This window comes from Struthio camelus, chromosome 3 (assembly GCF_040807025.1).
Source record: "Struthio camelus isolate bStrCam1 chromosome 3, bStrCam1.hap1, whole genome shotgun sequence".
Lineage (NCBI taxonomy): Eukaryota > Metazoa > Chordata > Aves > Struthioniformes > Struthionidae > Struthio > Struthio camelus.
Window position 1 is genome coordinate 1,010,859 of NC_090944.1, and position 18,691 is coordinate 1,029,549.

The 18,691-nt window shown below is 69.5% G+C and overlaps 2 protein-coding genes across 8 annotated transcripts; both read left to right on the forward strand.

The window, feature by feature from the left end:
• The first annotated feature begins 35 nt into the window (after window positions 1-35).
• Window positions 36-12,660, forward strand: MPV17 (mitochondrial inner membrane protein MPV17). 7 transcript variants are annotated; one of them, XR_011139931.1, is made up of 8 exons: window positions 36-175; window positions 6,811-6,926; window positions 7,620-7,712; window positions 8,536-8,631; window positions 11,095-11,127; window positions 11,393-11,445; window positions 11,529-11,827; window positions 11,952-12,660. XR_011139931.1 is itself a non-coding variant. In XM_068936593.1 (7 exons), the coding sequence occupies exons 1-7, from the start codon at window positions 103-105 to the stop codon at window positions 11,596-11,598; spliced, it is 534 nt and encodes a 177-aa protein (XP_068792694.1). In that variant the 5' UTR covers window positions 36-102; the 3' UTR covers window positions 11,599-12,660. The 7 variants fall into 7 exon arrangements, 5 of the variants coding, with proteins under 5 accessions (XP_068792694.1, XP_068792691.1, XP_068792693.1 ...); XR_011139930.1 differs by having other exon boundaries at window positions 39-175; window positions 11,095-11,194; XM_068936593.1 differs by having other exon boundaries at window positions 11,529-12,660.
• Window positions 12,661-17,573: 4,913 nt separating this feature from the next.
• On the forward strand, window positions 17,574-17,888 carry UCN (urocortin). The gene has a single exon (XM_068936458.1). It carries the CDS (start codon window positions 17,574-17,576, stop codon window positions 17,886-17,888), a length of 315 nt encoding a protein of 104 aa, XP_068792559.1.
• The last annotated feature ends 803 nt before the right edge of the window (window positions 17,889-18,691 follow it).

Sequence of the window (18,691 nt, forward strand, 5' to 3'; positions counted from 1 at the left end):
GCGCCGCCCGCCGCCGCGGCCCCGCCCCCTGACGCCGCGGGGGGCGCGGGGCGGGGTTGCGTCATCCGGCCGCGCCTGCGGCGCGCGTGGTGACGCGCTGCTATGGCTGCTCTGTGGAGGGGCTACGGGCGGCTGCTGGCGCGGCGGCCGCGGGCCGCGCAGGCCCTCACCGCCGGTAAGGGCCGAGGCCGCCACCGGGCAGGCCTGGCGGGGCCCTGTGTCCCCCCCGGTAACGTGGGCCCCGTGTGTCCCCCCCCCCCCGGTAACGTGGGCCCCGTGTGTGTCCCCCCCCCCCGGTAACGTGGGCCCCGTGTGTCCCTCCCAAGTGACGTGGGCCCCGTGTGTCCCCTCCCCCCTCCGGTAACGTGGGCCCCCTCCCCCCCCCCGGTAACGTGGGCCCCGTGTGTCCCCTCCCCCCCCGGTAACGTGGGCCCCGTGTGTCTCCTCCCCCCCCCCCGGTAACGTGGGCCCCGTGTGTCTCCTCCCCCTCCCCCCGGTAACGTGGGCCCCGTGTGTCTCCTCCCCCTCCCCCCGGTAACGTGGGCCCCGTGTGTCTCCCCCCCCCCCCGGTAACGTGGGCCCCGTGTGTCGTCTCCCCCCCCCCCCGGTAACGTGGGCCCCGTGTGTCTCCTCCCCCCCCCCCCGGTAACGTGGGCCCCGTGTGTCTCCTCCCCCCCCCCCCGGTAACGTGGGCCCCGTGTGTCTCCTTCCCCCCCCCCCCCGGTAACGTGGGCCCCGTGTGTCTCCTCCCCCCCCCCCCGGTAACGTGGGCCCCGTGTGTCCCCTCCCCCCCCCCCCCGGTAACGTGGGCCCCGTGTGTCCCCTCCCCCCCCCCCCGGTAACGTGGGCCCCGTGTGTCCCCTCCCCCCCCCCCCGGTAACGTGGGCCCCGTGTGTCCCCTCCCCCCCCCCCCGGTAACGTGGGCCCCGTGTGTCCCCTCCCCCCCCCCCCCGGTAACGTGGGCCCCGTGTGTCCCCTCCCCCCCCCCCCCGGTAACGTGGGCCCCGTGTGTCCCCTCCCCCCCCCCCCCGGTAACGTGGGCCCCGTGTGTCCCCTCCCCCCCCCCCCCGGTAACGTGGGCCCCGTGTGTCCCCTCCCCCCCCGGTAACGTGGGCCCCGTGTGTCCCCCCCAAGTGACGTGGGCCCCGTGTGTCCCCTCCCCCCCCCGGTAACGTGGGCCCCGTGTGTCCCCCCCCCCCGGTAACGTGGGCCCCGTGTGTCCCCTCCCCCTCTGGTAACGTGGGCCCCGTGTGTCCCCCCCAATTGGCGTGGGCCCCGTGTGTCTCCTCCCCCCCCCCAAGTGACATGGGCCCCGTGTATCTCCTTCCCCCCCCCCCCACTAACGTGAGACCCTGTGTCTGCCCCCCCCCCCCACTAACATGGGCCCCATGTGTCACCTCCCCCAATAACATGGGACCTTTGTGTCCCCTCGTCTCTGATAACGTGGGCCCTGTGCCTCCCCCCCCCGGTAACACAGGGCCCTGTGTCCCCCCCCCGGTAACACGGGGCCCTGTGTCTGACCGCCTTCCCCTCGCGCCCCCCAGTGGAACGGGCTGCGTGCCCCCACCCCTTCCCTGTTGTCCTGCCTCACGCTGTGGTGCGGGGCCACTTGTCCTGAGGCCTGGGCCCCACCCTGCCCCATAAGGTGGGATCCCACCCCATAGATGGGGCCCTGTCCCTTCCGGTAGTGCAGGGCCCCACAGCCCAGCAGGGACCAGGGCAGCAGCAAGGGGGAGCGCTGCAGTGGGGGGTGGCCGTGGGGGGTTCCCGGTGCCACCGCCAGCTGGCGGATCGCGGCCAGCAGGCGCTGCCGCCCCCAGGGCTGGCGGGCAGGGGCCTGGGCGGGTCGTGGCGGACGAGGGGTTCTGGGGATCTGTGCCGGGGGACTGCCCTGGGGGCTGTCGAGGGGCAGTGAGCAGGAGACCCAGGCTGGGGGTGGGGGCTCCCCAGGTGCAAGGACTCACCCTGGTGTCCTGTTTTGGAAGCCCCGATCCTCCCTGGGTTGATGCTGAGACGTAGCTGTCTGAGGACTTAACTGGCTGCAGCCCGCGGCCGCGGCCCGGGCGGGAGCCAGCGGCGGGGCACAGTCAGGTCAGCGCGGGGCCTGAGCCTCTTCCCGGCACAGGCTCTCGGGGCAGACAGCTTGCCTGCGCTGTGGCCGAGGCTCGTGCCTAGGTGCAGAAAGCGCCGTGCGCTGCCTGAGGAGAGCGCCTTGCCTCCGCAGAGGCGCAGACGACAGCTCCTGGAGCCGCGTGCGGCCCTCTACACAGATGATTTAATCTCCGTAAAGGACTGCTGAGGGGGTGGGGGGGAGTGCCCTGAATCTGCCTGGGCATTGGCAGATGGCTCCCGGTGCCTCAAGGACGCTCTCCCTGCGTAGGAAACTGCTGGGAGCGAGGATGCTCCTACCTGCGCCGGCCCTGGGCTCGCTCTCCTGGGCGCGTCTGTGCTTCCCCTGCCGCCCCTGGGAGCCAGGTTGTGCTGCTCGTCGTAGGCCGGGGCTTGGCTCACGGGAAAGCCCGTCCTGCTGTGCTGCATGAGCAGGCTGGGTCCCTGCATGCCGCTGTCTGTCCCATGCCCCCGCTGGCTGCAGCCCTCCCTATAGGGATCACTCGAGCTCTGAGCGTGCTGCTCACAAGTCGTCGGCAACCAAGAACGTCCAAAAGAGCCGGACTGTGAGGAGCAGGGGGGCTGCCCTGCTGCCCGATGCCGCGGGGCGTGGGCGCTCTGCTCCGCGCGCACCCGCTGGCCACCCTCCCTGCTGCCTGCGGGGGTGGCGGCACGTTCCCCTGCCTGCCACACCACTGGGGTGCTGCCAGGCCACCTCACTGTTCCCTGCGTTATTTTTATCTTATTTGATGGAATTTATTGTCTGGCACCTGCTGTATCACCGCGTTGCACAGCTACACATCCATCCGCTTCCTCCCTGGAGGCAGGCCAAGGCAGAGCCCGGAGGTCTGTCCAGGGCCAGTCCCTGCCTCTCTGGGCTGCTGTCGCCTGTTGCTGTAGCAGGGTTTGGTGCAGGCTGCAGCCATGGGGCTGCTCCAGCTGCAGTTTGGTCTCAGTTTTTGTGTTAGAGCCTGGCCCTGCCGTGCTGAGGTGCCGCTGCAGCATGGGGCTCCCCTTGCCAAGGCCTTGCAGCCCTTGGGAGCGCAGGGCCATGCCGTTTGGGTACACGGCCGTCCAGCACGGCTCCTCTGCATGGTGGGCTCGTCTGGGATCGACCCACGCGATCAGGAAGAGGCTCCGTCTTTGGGCCTGGACCTGTCTGGAGACGCTGCTGGGAACCGTGTCCCTGCTGGCACGGGGCAGCCCAGGCCCACCCCTGCTGCGAGCAGGGCCATGGCATGGGGTGAGCGCTGCTGTTTCCCTGGAGCCAAACGGGACTCGGGGGGCTCCCACCAGGGCTCCCCCCCAGGGCAGGCCTGAAGGTGGACCGGGGCAGAGCCAGGGTGGTTTTCTGGCAGTTTGTTGCGCCTGGTGCCTCCAGCAGCACACACCTGCTGAATCGCTGTCCCGCCTGGCCGTGAGAGCCGTGGCACTGGGCTGTGCTTTGCCTTCTGCGTCCAGGGCCGCGGGCCAGGATGCCAGCGGGGCTGGGCGCAGCGGGCAGCAGCACGTGCCCGTGGCAGTGACCTTGCTGGCTCTGCCTGTGGAGAGCAGTCCTGCACTCCCGCAGTAGCAGTACAGCCTCTAACTGCCCGCCAGCGAGGCCGGCAGGGGATGCAGACGGTGTGCCCTACTTAGACTTGGGCCTGTTTCAAAGGCCTCTGGCCTCAGGGGGAGGCAGCCTGTGGGATCAGCCAGGCAGCCCCAGGCTTGGCCTGGCCTGGCCGGGAGCCAGGTGCTGCCCCATAGCTCCGAGAGCAGGCGAGAAGGCCCGGGGCAGGCAGGGCTGGAGCAGGCTCAGAGCCGCTGCGGCTGGCCCGGGTCCTGCCTCCCCGCGCGTCTGTTCCTGCGGCGCCGTGGCAGGGAGCGTGTCCCGCACAGCCACCTGGGGTCGCCAGCGGCTCCCGCCGGGCCTGGGGCGCAGGCAGCCACGGGCAGAGCGCAGGAGCCTTCGCCCATCTGCCGGCCGCGTGCCGGAGCTCCCGGCCTGGCACAGCGCTGCGGCACGCGGCCTTCGCACCAGCTCTTCCCGGCCTGGGGCTGGGCCCAGCGGAGCGGTGAGGTCAGGCACGGGGTGCAGCTCAGGGCACGCCGCTCCGGACAGTCCCAGGAAGCTCTGGCCCCGCGCTGGGTTGCGGCAGGGCCGTGTGTGGCATCTCCCTTGGAAAGGTGCTGAGCTGGTGGTGAGCAGCGCTGGCGCCAGCCCCGGGCGAGTGAAGTAATCGCGAGGGGGGTCGATCCGGCTGCGCTCCTTGGCCCGGGGAGGGGTGCGCAGACAGGCCTGTCCTCACCTGCCAGCGCCGGCGCTGCTTCGTCACCGCCTGCGCCCCGCCTGGGCTCTGCGCCCAGAGTCCTGGGCAGTGAATGAGTAACGCCGGTGCTGCTGGCTGCGCTTTCTCAATGAGCGCCGAGCGGGGGGAGCCCGCCTGCGCTGAGCGGGAAGGCTGCCCGCAGGGAGCAGGCGGCCAGCGCTCCTGCCTTGCGGCCTGGGGACCTCGCCTGCCTTCGCCCGCTGCAGCCGCTGCTCCGGCCCCTGGGCAGGCAGGGGCTGCTCCTGCCACTGCGGGCTCTAGTAGTGCTGAAGCTTCCTCCTTTTCGAGGCTCTCGACACGCCCTTCCCCACCAGGCCCTCTGCGAGGGAGAAGCGGAGCCGATGAGGGTGCTGGGCAGGCGCTGTGACCCCAGCTGTGGGCTTCGTGCCCCATCCTGCCCCCGAGTTTAGCTCTGCACCCTTGGGAGCGCTGTGTCCCCAGCTGGGCTGCCTGCCCCCGCGCTGGCTCACCAGGCACCTGGGCCTCCCCACGCGGAGGCTCCTCCAGGCCCCCTGCTCCGGTGCTGCGGGGCCCATGCTGGCTCTCCAGGGCCCTGGGCAGAGCCTTGGCCCCAGGGGCCGCTTTGGTCCGTGGTGGGAGAGGGAGCTGGGGCTGCATCGCTGACTGTGCTGTAGCTGCAGCCCGACTGGGGGCTCGGTGGTGCGCCGCTGGGGGCGCAGAGCCCCTTGTGCAGCGTGGCTTGGGGCTGGGCAGGACGTGGGCTCAGCCGGCCCCAGGAGCCGCAGCCGCGGGTGGGAAGGGAGCAGTGGAGCAGCAGGAGGAGCAGTGAGCCGTCGGGCGGGGGGGGTCGAGCTTTCGGCGCCGAGTGGCAAGGCAGCACCTCTGGGCGCTGCGCTGAGGCAGCCCGGGCAAGAGGCAGGCACCGGCGCTCGGTGACGTGCTGGTGGGAGACGCTGCTGGGGCGAGCCAGCTCTGTGGGGCTGCGCCGGCCCGGGCCGGCCCTCCTGGCCTTGCTGGGGCACGTCCAGGTCTTGCTGGCCTTGGCTGGGGCCCTGGCTCCTGCCCGGCCTCCTGGACTGTGTCCAGGCTCTGCTGGCCCATGCTGGCTCTTCTGGCTATTGCAGCTCTCGCTGGGCTGTGTCCAGGCCCTCTGTGGTTTCTCAGCTTCCCAGGGGCTGTGCTGCGACCTGACCCGTGCGGGAGGGTCGTGCTGGGCCGCGGTGGCGGGGGGTCAGGGTGCTGGCCTGGGAAATGGTGCCCCCAGACAAACGCCTTCGGGCCATGGGGCGCAGAGGGGCTGCAGGTATGTCCCCTGTAGTGGTCCTGGGTCCGAGACTGCGTTGGGCTTGGCTAGGATCCACTCGATGGAGCAGGTGCTGGGCCCAGTGGCGGGTCCCAGACGTTCCTGGGGACAGTGGCCGTGGGCTGCATGTGCACTGAGCGTCCTCGGCTGGGCAAGCAGTGAGGAACCGCATGGAGAGTGGCCCAGCCACATCTGGTCCTGCCCAGGCCGAGCGAGCAGCTCATTCGGGGACGCAGGCAGGCGATGCTGGATGGAGGGACAGGACACCGGGGCCGGCGTTCCTGGTGAGGGCATGGGGTTTCTGTCCAAGAAGGGAACAGGAGCGAAGGGCACTGGAGACCTGCCTGGGAACTGTCTTGCGAGGAAGGCTAGGAATAAACAGGGAGCCTGTAAAGCAGAGAAGAAGGAGCACTGAGCCAACGGAGTTGCGTCGAAGAGGTCAAGGGTGTAGGAGAGAGCAAGAGCTGCCAAAAGCCCAGCTGAGCTGGACCCTGCAGAGAACGCGAGGACGCGGCGAAAGGTCCTGCACACTGATACGGAAACAGGGCCTGGAGCTGTGCCAAGGGCCAAGGAGCAGAGAATCTGGGGCCGGTCCTGCAGCCGAGCGAGCCTCACCTGGCTCTCGGGCTGGTGATGCTGCTGAGCAGCCCGGCGGGCACAGGCAGGGTTTGGCTTTCCAGGGAGAGGAAACACCACGGGCTGAATTTGCACTGACCTTGGGCGGCACTCGAGGAGGGGGCTCAGGGGACACGTGGGCTGAGCTCAGGGGTGGGCAGTGCAGAAGGGGGCAGCAGCCCAGGCAGGGGCTGGTGTGAGCGCGTGGGGCAGCGGTGACAGGTCAGCTCGGAGGGGTGCGGGGAGGTGCCCTGCTGGGCACGGTGCTGGCGGGAGACGCTGCATCGTCCTGTGAGCGGCCCAGGGTGCTGGGCTGCTGCCCGCGGGGGGAGCAGGGGCTGAACCCGAGTGGGTCAGTGCGGGCTCGGGCCTTTGCTGGAGCCGTGGGGTGGAGGTGGCTCAGGGCAGAGCCCTGGCAGGAGCACGGGGCTGCCCCAGAGGCACGCCGGTGCCTTGTCCTGCCCTGCCCTGGCGTGCGGCGGGTGTCTCAGCAGGCTGTGCTGGTCGCAGGGGCCCTCATGGGAGCTGGCGACGTGATCGCGCAGCAGCTGGTGGAGCGGAGGGGGCTGCGTGGGCACCAGGGCCGCCGCACCGTGAAGATGACAGCCATCGGCTTCTGCTTTGTGGTGAGTGCCAGGTGTGTAGTGGGCCTGGGGGGGCTTGCCCTTGTCCCCAGCACTGCTGCACATGCAGCGATGTGACCCAGAGCCACGTGTCCAGAGGGCTGTTTTGGCCAGGGGCACGAAGCCTCGGTGCCCAGGCGAAGGCTGGGCTTTGCCAGCGCCACCTCCTGCAGCTACGTGCAGAGCTGGGTCCTCCCGAGGAGCTCCCTGCCCCTGCACCCTGCGGAGGTTTACCTGGCCTGAGGGTGGCTGCAGGCAGGCGTGCAAAAGTGTCCCGCTGCCCTGCGTGAGGCAAGGCTGGATTGCAAGTGCAATTGCTGGATCGCAAGTGCAATCCAAGGCTGGACTGAAGGAAGTGCAAAGCCCCAACGCCCAGCTGTGGCGGTGCGCGTGCGGTCGCGGTCTGGGTCGGGTGCAGCCAACGCTGTGCAGCTGCTCTAGGAAGGGCAGGGGAGGCTGCCGGGGCCGGCAGGGGAGTGAGGCTGCAGTGTCCCCACATCCATCCCCAAGCAGGGCAAGGCTGGGCGCCCCCATGGCAGGCAGAGGCCCTGGTGGAGAGCCTGCACTGTCCGGGGGGGGGAGCAGGGCAGGCCCCAAGTCCCTCTGCCCCAGTGCCACAGGGCTCCCGAGACCCCCAGCCCTGCCCCCCATGGCCCAGACCAGCCAGGCCCTCCCCTCACCATCTGGCTCCTGCAGGGCCCTGTCCTGGGCAGCTGGTACAAGGTCCTGGATCGGCTCATCCCAGGAGCCACAAAGGCCGTGGCCGTGAGGAAGATGCTTCTGGATCAGGTCAGTGCTGTGTGGGTGCTGGGTTTCTGCGCGGGACTCGTGCAGCGGGAACACGGCAGGAAGGCACAGCCGCCTGGCTGCAGGGAGGTGTCTGTCCTGCTCTGAGACCTCCCCCCCGCCCCCCGCTTAGCGCAGCAGCTCCTGGGCAGGGAATGGTGCCCAGGAGCTGCTCCACGCAGTTATGGGGCTGCACCATGCAGCCTTTGGGGCATCGGGCAGATGCTAATCTCAACCCTGCAGCCCGGAGTGTCTCTGTGGGGCACCCCTGGCCAGCCAGTTGCTCTCATGAGAGCTGTAGCGTCCGTGTTTCACCCTTTTCCTGCAGCTACTGATGCCATTGCTGTGCAGAGCTGCCTTATGCGTCCTGTGACCAGGAGTAAGGGAGATTTGGCAGTGCCATCCCTGATGTCCTTGCTGCTTTGGTGCCTGCCACTGTGCGTGGGCCCTGGAGGAGGAGACACGGTGCTGCCCTGGCTCCTGCCTGGCAGCCAGCCCTGAGCTGGTGGAGGGATGGGGCTGGCAGGTTGTTGGGGTTGGGGGGGGGAGACATCCTTAGCCTGGTCTTGAACTGCTCCAGATTTGTGGCTCCCCCACGCCCACCAGCCCTTTCCCGTTTGGCTCTGTGCTGGGGGCCCAGCATGAGGTCTGCAGGCCGAGAGCAGCCCCGGGGCATTGGGCAAGCTGGGCCTGCGCTCTGCTGGCCTGGGCCTGCGGGGAGAGGTGCAGCAGGTAGCCCTTGTGCCTGCGTGCCAAGCGCTCCCCTATCGCCCCGCTGCTGGCCTGGCTCTGGGGCTGACATGGGGCTCCAACTCCTCTCTTACAGGGGGGCTTTGCACCGTGCTTCCTTGGCTGCTTCCTTGCCATCGCCGGGGCAATGAATGGTCTGTCAGTGCAGGAAAACTGGTCCAAGATCCAGCAGGTGAGTGCTGCCTCCCTGGGGTGGTGCGGGGCTGTCCAAGGCTGGTGCAGGGGCAGCCAGGACATCTTGGTAGCCCCGCTGGCGCGTCAGTGCTGCAGGCTGCTCCTGTTTGGGACAGTGGCCATGCCCATGCCTAGGCCTTACCCCCTCCCAGCACTGACTGCACGTCTCCTGTCACAACTCTCCCATCGCGCTTTTCCGTCCTCAGACTGGCTGCTCCAAGCTGCTGTGCAGCCTGAGACCCAAACCCAGGGCCACCTCTGCTGGCACGCCAGGGCCTGGGGACGGGGAGGCAGCTGCCCTGGCCACTGCAGGGCAGAGGCTCGGAGGCTGCGCTTGCAGCCAGGGCCCAGGGGCTGCACAGCCGGTCCTGCTGGGCCCAGTGCTGCATCCCACAGCCTGGAGGCAACGTCTGCTGGTGCTGCTGGCCCTCGTGGAAGTGGTGTCAGGGCTGCTCCCTGCAGCACCGCTCGCTTGGGTCCCGCCTCGGCCCGGCAGCTGGGTGCCTGGTGCGGTCCAGCTCCTTGCATGTCTGTCCCTCCTGGCTGCCGTCTCCCAGGGCCATTACTGTGATGGTTCCCATTAGCAGCAATTGCTGGAAACAAACACAAGTAGCTGAGACAGCAGCTCCTGAGGGTGAGTCACCAGGGAGGGGGCGACCACTCGCCGCAGGCTGAGGTCTGCTTGCACCACGGCAAGTTGCGCCGGAGGGCTGGTCAGCGTCTGCCCTGGTGGGGTGCCGAGCACAGCCACTCTGGCACGTGGATGGCTGCCTTGGGCCATAGCCAGGGCCGGTGTGTGAAGGGCTGCCCAGCCCAGCCTGGCCCTCTTCCTGCAGGCTGCGAGCTGGGGGTGCTGCCCCAGCCTGGGGGCTGAGCCGGGGCCACACGCCGGCCTCGGGGAGGGAACTCTGCCTGGGGTCTCGGCACAGCCCCGTGGGTGGTTGCCCAGCATGTGTTTCTCTGCGTGGCTGCTCCCACCCTGCCACGCACCAACCAGCTGCCCACAAGGCTTCAGGCACACGCTAGCAGAGGCCTCCCCTGCCCTTAGTGCCTGCCCTGGAGCGCAGGGAGCAGACCTTGGCAGGAGGACTAAATTACCCCTTTTCCTTCCCCCGGCTTTGCTGAGAGTCTTGCTTGCAGCAACCGTGAGGTATTCCAGGATGCCCCACTCGTGCTCGCAGCCTGCATGGAGCCAGGCAGTCGGCACAGGCAGCACCCCCAAGCGTTCCTGTCCACCCCAGCTGTGTCTCAGGCAGGTCCTGCTGTATATCTTGCCTTGCCATATGCCTGCTAAATGGGCTGGAGCCTGAGCACCAGAGGGCTCACAACATGTGCAGTGGGTGATTCCTTCAAGCTGTGGCTGCCCCCTGGCAGATGGGTGCAGGGGCCGGTGCTCTGCCTTGGGAGGTGACTGTGCTGGGCTAGGGCCAAACAGCACCTGCTTGCAGCCACCTTCACCCCTGGCTTGGGGCACATCCTTCCCTCTCCACATAGCGGAAGCGTCACCGGAGCATCCATCACCCCTGTGCCCGCTCTTCCCGTTCTGGGCTGCCAGCCAGCATTGGAGGAGGGCTGGACTCCTGGCTGAGTCACGGCCAGGCTGGGATGGAGGGGGACTTGTCCTGCTGCCATGGGACAGGGCCGCAGCCCATCTGCAGGTGTGTCACAAGGACAGGGGCAGCCCATGGGGTGCTCAGCCTGGCTGCTCCAACCCCGGTGCCGCTACCCATCTCTGCCCCCATGGTGCCTGGGAAGGTGTTTGGGGGACGCAGGCCTTGCAGAGCTGGGCCAGGGCTTGTGGCAGGCCAGTGCCCAGGGGAGGAGCTGAGTGCTTCCTGCCTTGCCCCCTGTGCCCAAAGCTGCTGCAGAGGTCCTGGCTCACCTTCTGCCCTTGCAGCACCTTATTCTGCCCCACGCCTGCCCCCTGCTTTCCCCTCATGCTGCAGCCAGCCCAGGCTGAGTGAGACATGGTGGCCTGGCTGTGGCAGCGTGGGCCACATCTGGTGTGGGACGGGCTCTTGGGGACAGAGCCGCCGTGGCCAGCCCTCCCATCCCTGCCTCCCCTCTCCCGGCCCCAACGGGCATGTTATCAGGAAAGGCGCAGGCAGGAGGTGGAGAGGGAGGAGAGGAACCGCTCAATACCCAGTCGGAGCAGCCATGGAGTTCAAGGTGCCCATGGCAGGGGGACGGTGCCACTCTGCTTGCTCCCCGTGCCTGCCTGCAGCCCAGTGTCCCTCTGCCTCGGGGTGCAACCAGCTCGTCAGAGACCTTCCTGTGCCAGTGCTGCCAGCGGGTTCTGCCACCCTCACCTGCGATCCCAGCCTTTGCCCCGCGGCAGCCGGGGCCTCCCTGAGCCTGTGGAACAGCCGCCGCTGTCAGGACCGTGGGCTAGGCGTGTTGGGCAGGGCTGGGATGCCTGCGGGAGCTGGGTGGCACGCTCACAGTTTCCCTGTCTCCTCAGGACTACGTGGACGCCCTGCTCACCAACTACTGCGTAAGTGCTGGCGCCAGCAGGAGCCGAAGTCAGCCCTGTGCGTGTGTGTCTGCGCCCAGGGTTCCCGGTGCGTGCCCTGCTGCCGCCCTGCTCTGCGCTCCGCAGGGCCAGGCTGCCCTGTCCCCCTGCCTGGGGGGCTGCCACGGGCTCCGCTCAATGCCCTGAATGCGTGGGGGTCCTGCCGAGGCAGGGCCAGGCAGCGGGGTGTTGGCTGGATGCCTGGCCGCAGCGTCCTTCTCCACCCTGTTCCTCTTTCTCTTTCCAGATCTGGCCACCGGTGCAAATTGCAAACTTCTACTTCGTCCCTCTGAACCACAGGTAGTAAGATAGCCGCAGCCCCGGCCCCGTGGCTCCCCAGCCCTGTGGCTGTGGCTGCTGATACTGTCCCTCTCTGTCGCCAGGCTGGCTGTTGTCCAGTGCGTGGCCATTGTCTGGAACTGCTACCTCTCCTGGAAAGCAAATCGGATGTGAGAGGAGAGACCCCCCTCCTGTGACTGTCCCGTCTCCCCATGTGTTGTCTGACTCTGCGCTGCATCCAGAGCCTTCGAAACAGGTGCCCCTAGGCCAGAGATGGGGGTGGGGGATCCGGCCGCCCAGCGTGCTGGGCAGCATCTGTGCAGCTCTCTCCTCAGGAGCCCCCATCTCCTGCCACTCCAGCTGCTACTGTTCTCAGGACATAGGGAAGTAAAGCTGGAGCCTTGTCTGCCCCAAGCCAGGCCAGTGCCAGGGGCTGCTGTGGGCCTGGGCGCTGGCCCCGAGAGCAGCGTGGTGCCCTGGGCTGAGTCGGGTGCCCCCTGCTGCCACCTGCTGCCCTCGAGCCGCAGGGTCCTCGCTGCTCTCTGCCCTCACCCCAGCCACAGGCAGCTCAGCGCGGGCAGGCCGGGGTGGCCGAGCACTGGGGACTGCTCCCACAGCGGGCAAGGCCACTCCCCAAGCAGAGCCACGAGGCTCGCGTCGAGTGGAGCTGAGCCTGGTGTCTAACCCTCACTAGGGCAGGAGCCCCCGAAGCCTCCTGCCTTCCTGCCGTCTTGGAGGCTGGCCCCCAAACCCTGCACAGCACCAGCCCAGGGAGCTTCCCATCCCTGCCTGTGCAGGCCCAGCATGGCCTGGCTGCTCCTGGATCCTGCTGGTGCCAGGGGGCAGCTCTGCCCCTCGAGGCATTTCTCCCTCCTTCTTGCTCACTCCCCTCCCCAGCCCCTGGCCCCACACGCCTGGGGTGTTTCTGCCCTGCGGGGGTGGTCTGTCCTTTTCCAGTGGCAGATCCCGGGAGAGGGCGAGGAGTGGGAGCACTGCGCGCCTGGTGCAGCTGCCTGGCATGTGCCATGGGTTAGGCATGGCCTGAGCTCGGTGTCACGGCTCAGAGCCGGGGTTAATGCTGCCGAGGAGCTGGCTGTCCGGTCTGCCCTGGCCTCTGCAGTCCTGCAGCGGTGAGCACCACAGTCCGGTTATGCTTTGCAGTGAAAATAGATTTTTTCTTTGTGAGTCTGCTGCTGGCGGTTGGAGCACTCAATAAACGGGGTTGTTCCCTATCGATTCTTGTGACAACTGAGTTTATGAACCTCTGCCAGGGCCTCGGCCCTGAGACAAGCCTTGTCCTGGCTGCCAAGAGGCCTGCGAAGCTGCCCAGCGTTGCTGCCTTGTGGCGAGGCCCATCTCGTGCCCCACAGCGGCTGTGACCTGACTCACACAGCTCCTGCCCGGCCTCTCCTGGGCTCTTTAGCCTGACGCATCCTGAGCCGGGTCTCTGGGAGCAGAGCAGAGCAGGACCACAGTGGTTAGTCTTACCCTGGAGCCTGAGGCTCTGACCCGCTGGGCAGTGCTGGAGGCAGCTGGCACCAGGTATGGGCCGTGCCAACCGGCCGCAGTCGCAGCATTAGCTGACAGGAGAGCACTGTCTTCCCTGCTCCCGGCAGCCTCCTTCCAGGCCCAGCAAGGCGCCTTTTTCCATGCCAGCCCTTTCACACTCTGGACCTTCCCACAAGGGTGACAAGGGTGACACAGCGGAGCCCCTTGGCAGGGTGGTGGCTGCCACAGCCATCCTGCACGGCTGCAACCCAGGCTTGCTGCGAAGAGCGCGGCAGCGGCCGTGGGGCATTTCTTGCTGGAGCACAGGCAGCAGTGAACTTAACAGTCGGACACAAGCCGGCAAGGCTGGCGCTGGAGGACTGCAGCTGGACCAAGGGGCTGGTCCAGACTATGGCAGATGGAGGTCAAGCAGATAGGCCCAAAGCAATGCGTGTGAGAGATGAGACCTGCACAGTGCACCCTGCGCAGGGCCGGGGTCCACAGAGCCCTCCTATCTGCAGGTCCTTCAGTGCCTGAGGGGCCACAGAGAGGCTCCAGCTCCAGGACTGCCTGTCCAGCCACCGAGCACCGCCTGCCCAGCCGGCCACCACCGCCCAGAGCCTCGTGCAGCAGCCGCCTGCCCACACTGCCGCCGGCTCAGCACGCGCTGCGCAGCCCCGGAGCTGCAGCAGCCCCCTTGGCCCAGCAACCTAGCACCCCCCCCACCTGCCCCCATGATAGCCCTGGCAGAGAAACACCCTCCTCGTGCCCAGGTGGTTGGACACGTTAGGGCCCCTCATCCTGGGCCCACTGGGGGGGGGGGGGGTCATGTTGAGCAGCGGTCAGGGGCTGCAGACAGGAGTGTGCAGCCTGCGGCTGTGCCTGGGGCAGCAGGAAGGGCCTGGCGCGGTCCCTGGGAGCGAGCTACAAGCACGGCACGAGCTGGGCAGTTGTGCCTGGGACCACCAGCCCTGCCAAGGCAGGACTGCAAAGGCGTTGGGAGCGTCGGCCCGGGCCCTGCTGGGCTCTGCACCAGAGCTGCGGGAAAGGCGGTGCCAGGCTTCACGCCAGCTCCGTGTCGGGGGCCATATGGTGCTGTGCGCTGCCTCGCTGTGGGCAGGATGGTGCCCCACTGCATCTGCACAGCTGTATGTGGGAAACGCGGTGCTACGGCCAGGGTGAACCACTGCCCCAGGCTCTGCAAAAGGTCTGCACTGTGAAAAGACCCCACTTAGAGCCCATCTTAGCACTGGCATTGGAGCTGGTGGCAAAGTGGTTCCCCTTGGCCACAAAGTGCCACGAGGCCAAAGTTCAGGGCTGCAGGGAGGGCCACAGCGTTCAAGGGCCTGCAAGAGCCGTGCAGTGCACCAGCAACCACCCTTGCCTCTTGGCAGCAGTGGCTGGTGCCCAGAGCTGGAACATCCTGCATGCACCAGCAGCACCGTGGGCTCGCGGTGCCTTCGCACTATGAGTCACAGCTATTTGGCTAGTGGTGCTTCCTTGCTGTTTTGGGCTGTCTGCAGAGCTTGGCCCTCAGAGCGCGTGGCAGTTTGACCTCCACACCTGTGAGCGCTGCCAGGGGCACGGTGCCACCTGGCTGGGCCGCACTGGCCTGGGTGGGAGAGCTGCTCGCCGGGTCGCATGTGCCTGACCCGTAGCTGTCCCGTGTTGGGAGGCCCGGTGGCTGAGGTCTGTCATCCCCCAGGAATGGTCCCCACTGCTGCCACCTGCCACGTGCTGAGTCTGGTGCCTCCCCCGGGAGCTGGGCACAGTGCCCCCCCCCCCCCCGGGCCGGGCCCCACAGAGGAGCCCATGGCCGGCACGCTGCAGCCCCAAGCTGCCAGCCCGGGCCGGTGTGGCGGAATGGGATGGGACGGGGCAGGATGGGACGGTGCAGGATGGGACAGGACAGGGTGGGATGGGACGGGGTGGAACGGGATGAGATGGGATGGGACAGGATGGGACGAGGTGGGGTGGGACGGGATGGGGCAGGATGGAGTGGGATGGGACGGGGTGGAACAGGATGAGATGGGATGGGACTGGGTGGGATGGGATGGGACGGGACAGGACAGGATGGAACGAGATGGGATGGGACAAGATGGGATGGGATGGGATGGGGCAGGACGGGGTGGAACAGGATGAGATGGGATGGGACTGGGTGGGATGGGATGAAACGGGATGGGACAGGATGGGACGAGGTGGGACGGGACGGGGTGGGATGGGATGGGGCAGGATGGGGTGGGATGGGATGGGGTGGAACAGGATGAGATGGGATGGGACTGGGTGGGATGGGATGGGATGGGACGGGACAGGACAGGATGGAACGAGATGGGATGGGATGGGATGGGGCAGGACGGGGTGGAACGGGACGAGATGGGATGGGACTGGGTGGGATGGGACGGAACGGGATGGGATGGGATGGGACAGGACAGGACGAGGTGGAATGAGATGGGCTGGAACGAGACAGGACGAGATGGGATGGGATGGGACAGGACAAGATGGGATGGGACGAGGTGGGATGGGATGGGACAGGATGGGATGGGACGGGATGGGACGAGGTGGAATGGGACGGGGTGGGACGGGACGGGATGGGACGGGATGGGGCAGGACGGGATGGGCTGGGATGGGGCAGGAGGGGACGAGATGGGACGAGGTGCGACGGGACGGGATGGGGGCCCCGGGCGCACGGCCCTGGCCGGGCCCGCCCACCCCGCTGCCGCTTCAGCACCGCGGACAGTGGCACCGCGGCGGGTGGGGGTGCGCGGCCGCGCGGCCAACCGGGGGCGGAGGGGGTGCACCGGGGGGCCGGGGGTGCACGAGGGTGGAGATGGGGGTGCACTGGGGGGGGGGGGCGGGAAAGGTGCACGAGGGCGAGGATGGGATGCACCGGGGGAGGGCGAGGATGCACGAGGGTGGAGATGGGGTGCACCGGGGGGTGCACGAGGGTGGAGATGGGGTGCACCGGGGGACAGGGGGGTGGAAGAGGGCGGGGATGGGGTGCACGGGCGAGGGGGGGGCCGGGAAAGGTGCACGAGGGCGAGGATGGGATGCACCGGGGCGGGGGGGCGAGGATGCACCAGGGTGGAGATAGGGTGCACCGGGGGCCGGGAAAGGTGCACGGAGGTGGGGCCGGGATGCACCGGGGGGCCGGGGGGTGCACGAAGGTAGAGATGGGGTGCACCGGGGGCCGGGGGGGGTGCACGGAGGTGGGGATGAGGTGCACCGGGGGCCGGGAGGGGTGCACGGAGGTGGGGCCGGGGTGCTGCGCAGTGAACTAAGGGGTCGGGAGGGGTGCACCGGGGGCAGATGGGGTGCACCGTGAGTGGGGCCGGGGTGCACGGGTGGACGGCTCCGTGTACCGGGGGTGCAGCTGTAGTGAACCGTCGGGCTGTGTCCGCCGCCCGACGGGGGGGTGCGCTCGGTGCAGGGGGCCGGGGCGGCACCCCCGGGAGCTCGGCACCTGCGGGGCCCGCACCCTCCGGGCCAGGCGGCAACGGCAAGGCGGGCGCGGCCGCCGCAGCCTCTGCCGGTGCGCGCAGGGCCGGCCCCGGGGCGCCGCCGTCCCGGGGCCCCTTCCGCGCTCCCCGCCGCCCCCCCCCCCCCGCCCCCGGTCGGCCGGTGCGTGCCCGGCGCTGACGTCAGCCCGAGCTCCCGGCCCTATATCAGCACCGGTCGCGCCGCCGGCTCAGCTCCCGCGGGACCGACCGCGCTCTGCTCCACCTCCAGCGCTCCGGCACGGGACAGGGCACCGCACACCGGGTACGGCACGGTGCACGGGGCTGGGGACGGTGCACGGGGCTGTGGGACGGTGCACGGGGCAGGGAGCGGTGCATGGGGCTGGGGACGCTGCACGGGGCTGTGGGACGGTGCACGGGGCAGGGAGCGGTGCATGGGGCTGGGGACGGTGCACCGGCTGTGGGACGGTGCACGGGGTAGGGAGCGATGCACGGGGCTGGGGACAGCGCCCGGCGCCCCGGCTGCGGAGCAGTGCACGGGGCTGGGGACGCTGCACGGGGCTGTGGGACGGTGCACGGGGCAGGGAGCGATGCATGGGGCTGGGGACGGTGCACCGGCTGTGAGACGGTGAATGGGGCAGGGAGCGATGCATGGGGCTGGGGACGGTGCACCGGCTATGGGACGGTGCACGGGGCAGGGAGCGATGCATGGGGCTGGGGACGGTGCACCGGCTGTGGGACGGTGCACGGGGCAGGGAGCGATGCATGGGGCTGGGGACGGTGCACCGGCTGTGGGACGGTGCACGGGGCAGGGAGCGATGCATGGGGCTGGGGACGGTGCACCGGCTGTGGGACGGTGCACGGAGCTGGGGACGATGCACGGGGCTGCGGGACAGTGCACGGGGCTGCGGGACGGTGCACCGGGCAAGGGAGGGTGCACCGGGCAGGGAGCGATGCATGGGGCTGGGGACGCTGCACCGGCTGTGGGACGGCGCACGGGGCTGGGGACAGTGTACGGGGTAGGGAGGGGTGCACGGGGCCGGGGACGGTGCACCGGGTGCGGGACGAGCCCCCGGGGCGCCGGTCCCCAAGCCTCCGTGTCCCCTCCGGCTCCTGGGTACGGGAGCCTCCCGGGACGCCGAGGCCGCGGGTCCCCCCGGTGCCCGCCACGCGCCCCGTGCTCCGCAGGTGCGGACGGAGCCCAGGATGCGGCGGGCGCTGCTCACCCTCCTGCTGCTGCTCGCCCGCCCGCCGCCGCCCGCCGCCGCCCGCCCCGCGCGCCCCGACGGCGCCGTCCCGGGGGCAGCGGCCGGGGCCGGGGCCGAGGCGCGGGGCCGCCCGGCCTGGCCGCCGCTGCCGCCGCCGCCCCGGGAGCCGTGGCGGGCGCGGCGGGACGAGCCGCCGCTCTCCATCGACCTCACCTTCCACCTCCTGCGGCACCTCCTGCTGCTCGCCCGCGCCCAGAGCCAGCGCGCCCGCGCCGACGACAACCGCCTCATCCTCGACGCCGTGGGCCGCTGAGGGGCCGCCCCGCCGCCGCCGCCGCATCCTCCTCCTCGCCGGGGGCCGCTGAGCGCCGCACCGGCCGCCCCGCCGGCACCGGCACCGGGCTGCGCCCGCTGCAACCGCCCCCTCCCGGCCGCCGGGGCAGGCGGGCGCGGTACCGGCCCCGGGACGGGTCGGCAGGCGCCGCCGGGCCGGCTCCGGTTTTGTAATAAACGTGGTGGAAACCCGCGGCCTGAGCGAGTGCGGGGCGGGGGCTGCGCGGGGCCGGGACCAGCGGGGCCGGCAGCGCCGAGCACACGGGGACCGGCGGAAGGGGGCTGTGCCCGGCCCCGCTGCCGGGGGGGGGATGCTGTGCCCGGGAGGGATTGCACCCCGCCGCCCCGGCGTGACAGGAGGTGGTGGTGGCTGTGGTGGGGGGCAGCGTGATGGGAACAAGAGGGGCTCCCGAGACCGGCCAAGCAGGGCAAGGGCCCCCGAGGTGTGCGTGCCCAGACGCTGGCAGCCGGGGCACCGGCGGGGTGGTCCTGCGCGGGAGGGACTCGGGGTGTGGGGCTCCTCTGCGGGGCAACGGCAGCTGGGCCAGGCCTGGAGGGGAGGGCAGCGAGGCGGGACGGCACGGTGGGAGGGGTGTTACAGAGCACCGACCCAGAGGAGGACATGGATGAAGCCTTCTCGAAGCAGTTGGAGGAAGTATCCTCATGGGGGACCCTGGTCCTCAAGGAGGGGGCTTGAACTTCCCCGGTATCAGCTGGAAGGGTGACATGGCAGGACACAAGCCATCACGGATGTTTTTTTTTGGGAGGGGGGTGTCAGGGGTG

Excerpts from the sequence above, each read along its gene's own strand:
- MPV17 (XM_068936588.1), top strand. The coding sequence starts at position 5,856 with ATGGAGAGTGGCCCAGCCACATCTGGTCCTGCCCAGGCCGAGCGAGCA. Across the intron at positions 6,938-7,619 it reads TGCTTTGTGGTGAGTGCCAG|GGCCCTGTCCTGGGCAGCTG; the intron begins GTGTGTAGTGGG and ends TGGCTCCTGCAG. Across the intron at positions 7,713-8,535 it reads GGAAGATGCTTCTGGATCAG|GGGGGCTTTGCACCGTGCTT; the intron begins GTCAGTGCTGTG and ends CCTCTCTTACAG.
- UCN (XM_068936458.1), top strand. The coding sequence starts at position 17,574 with ATGCGGCGGGCGCTGCTCACCCTCCTGCTGCTGCTCGCCCGCCCGCCG.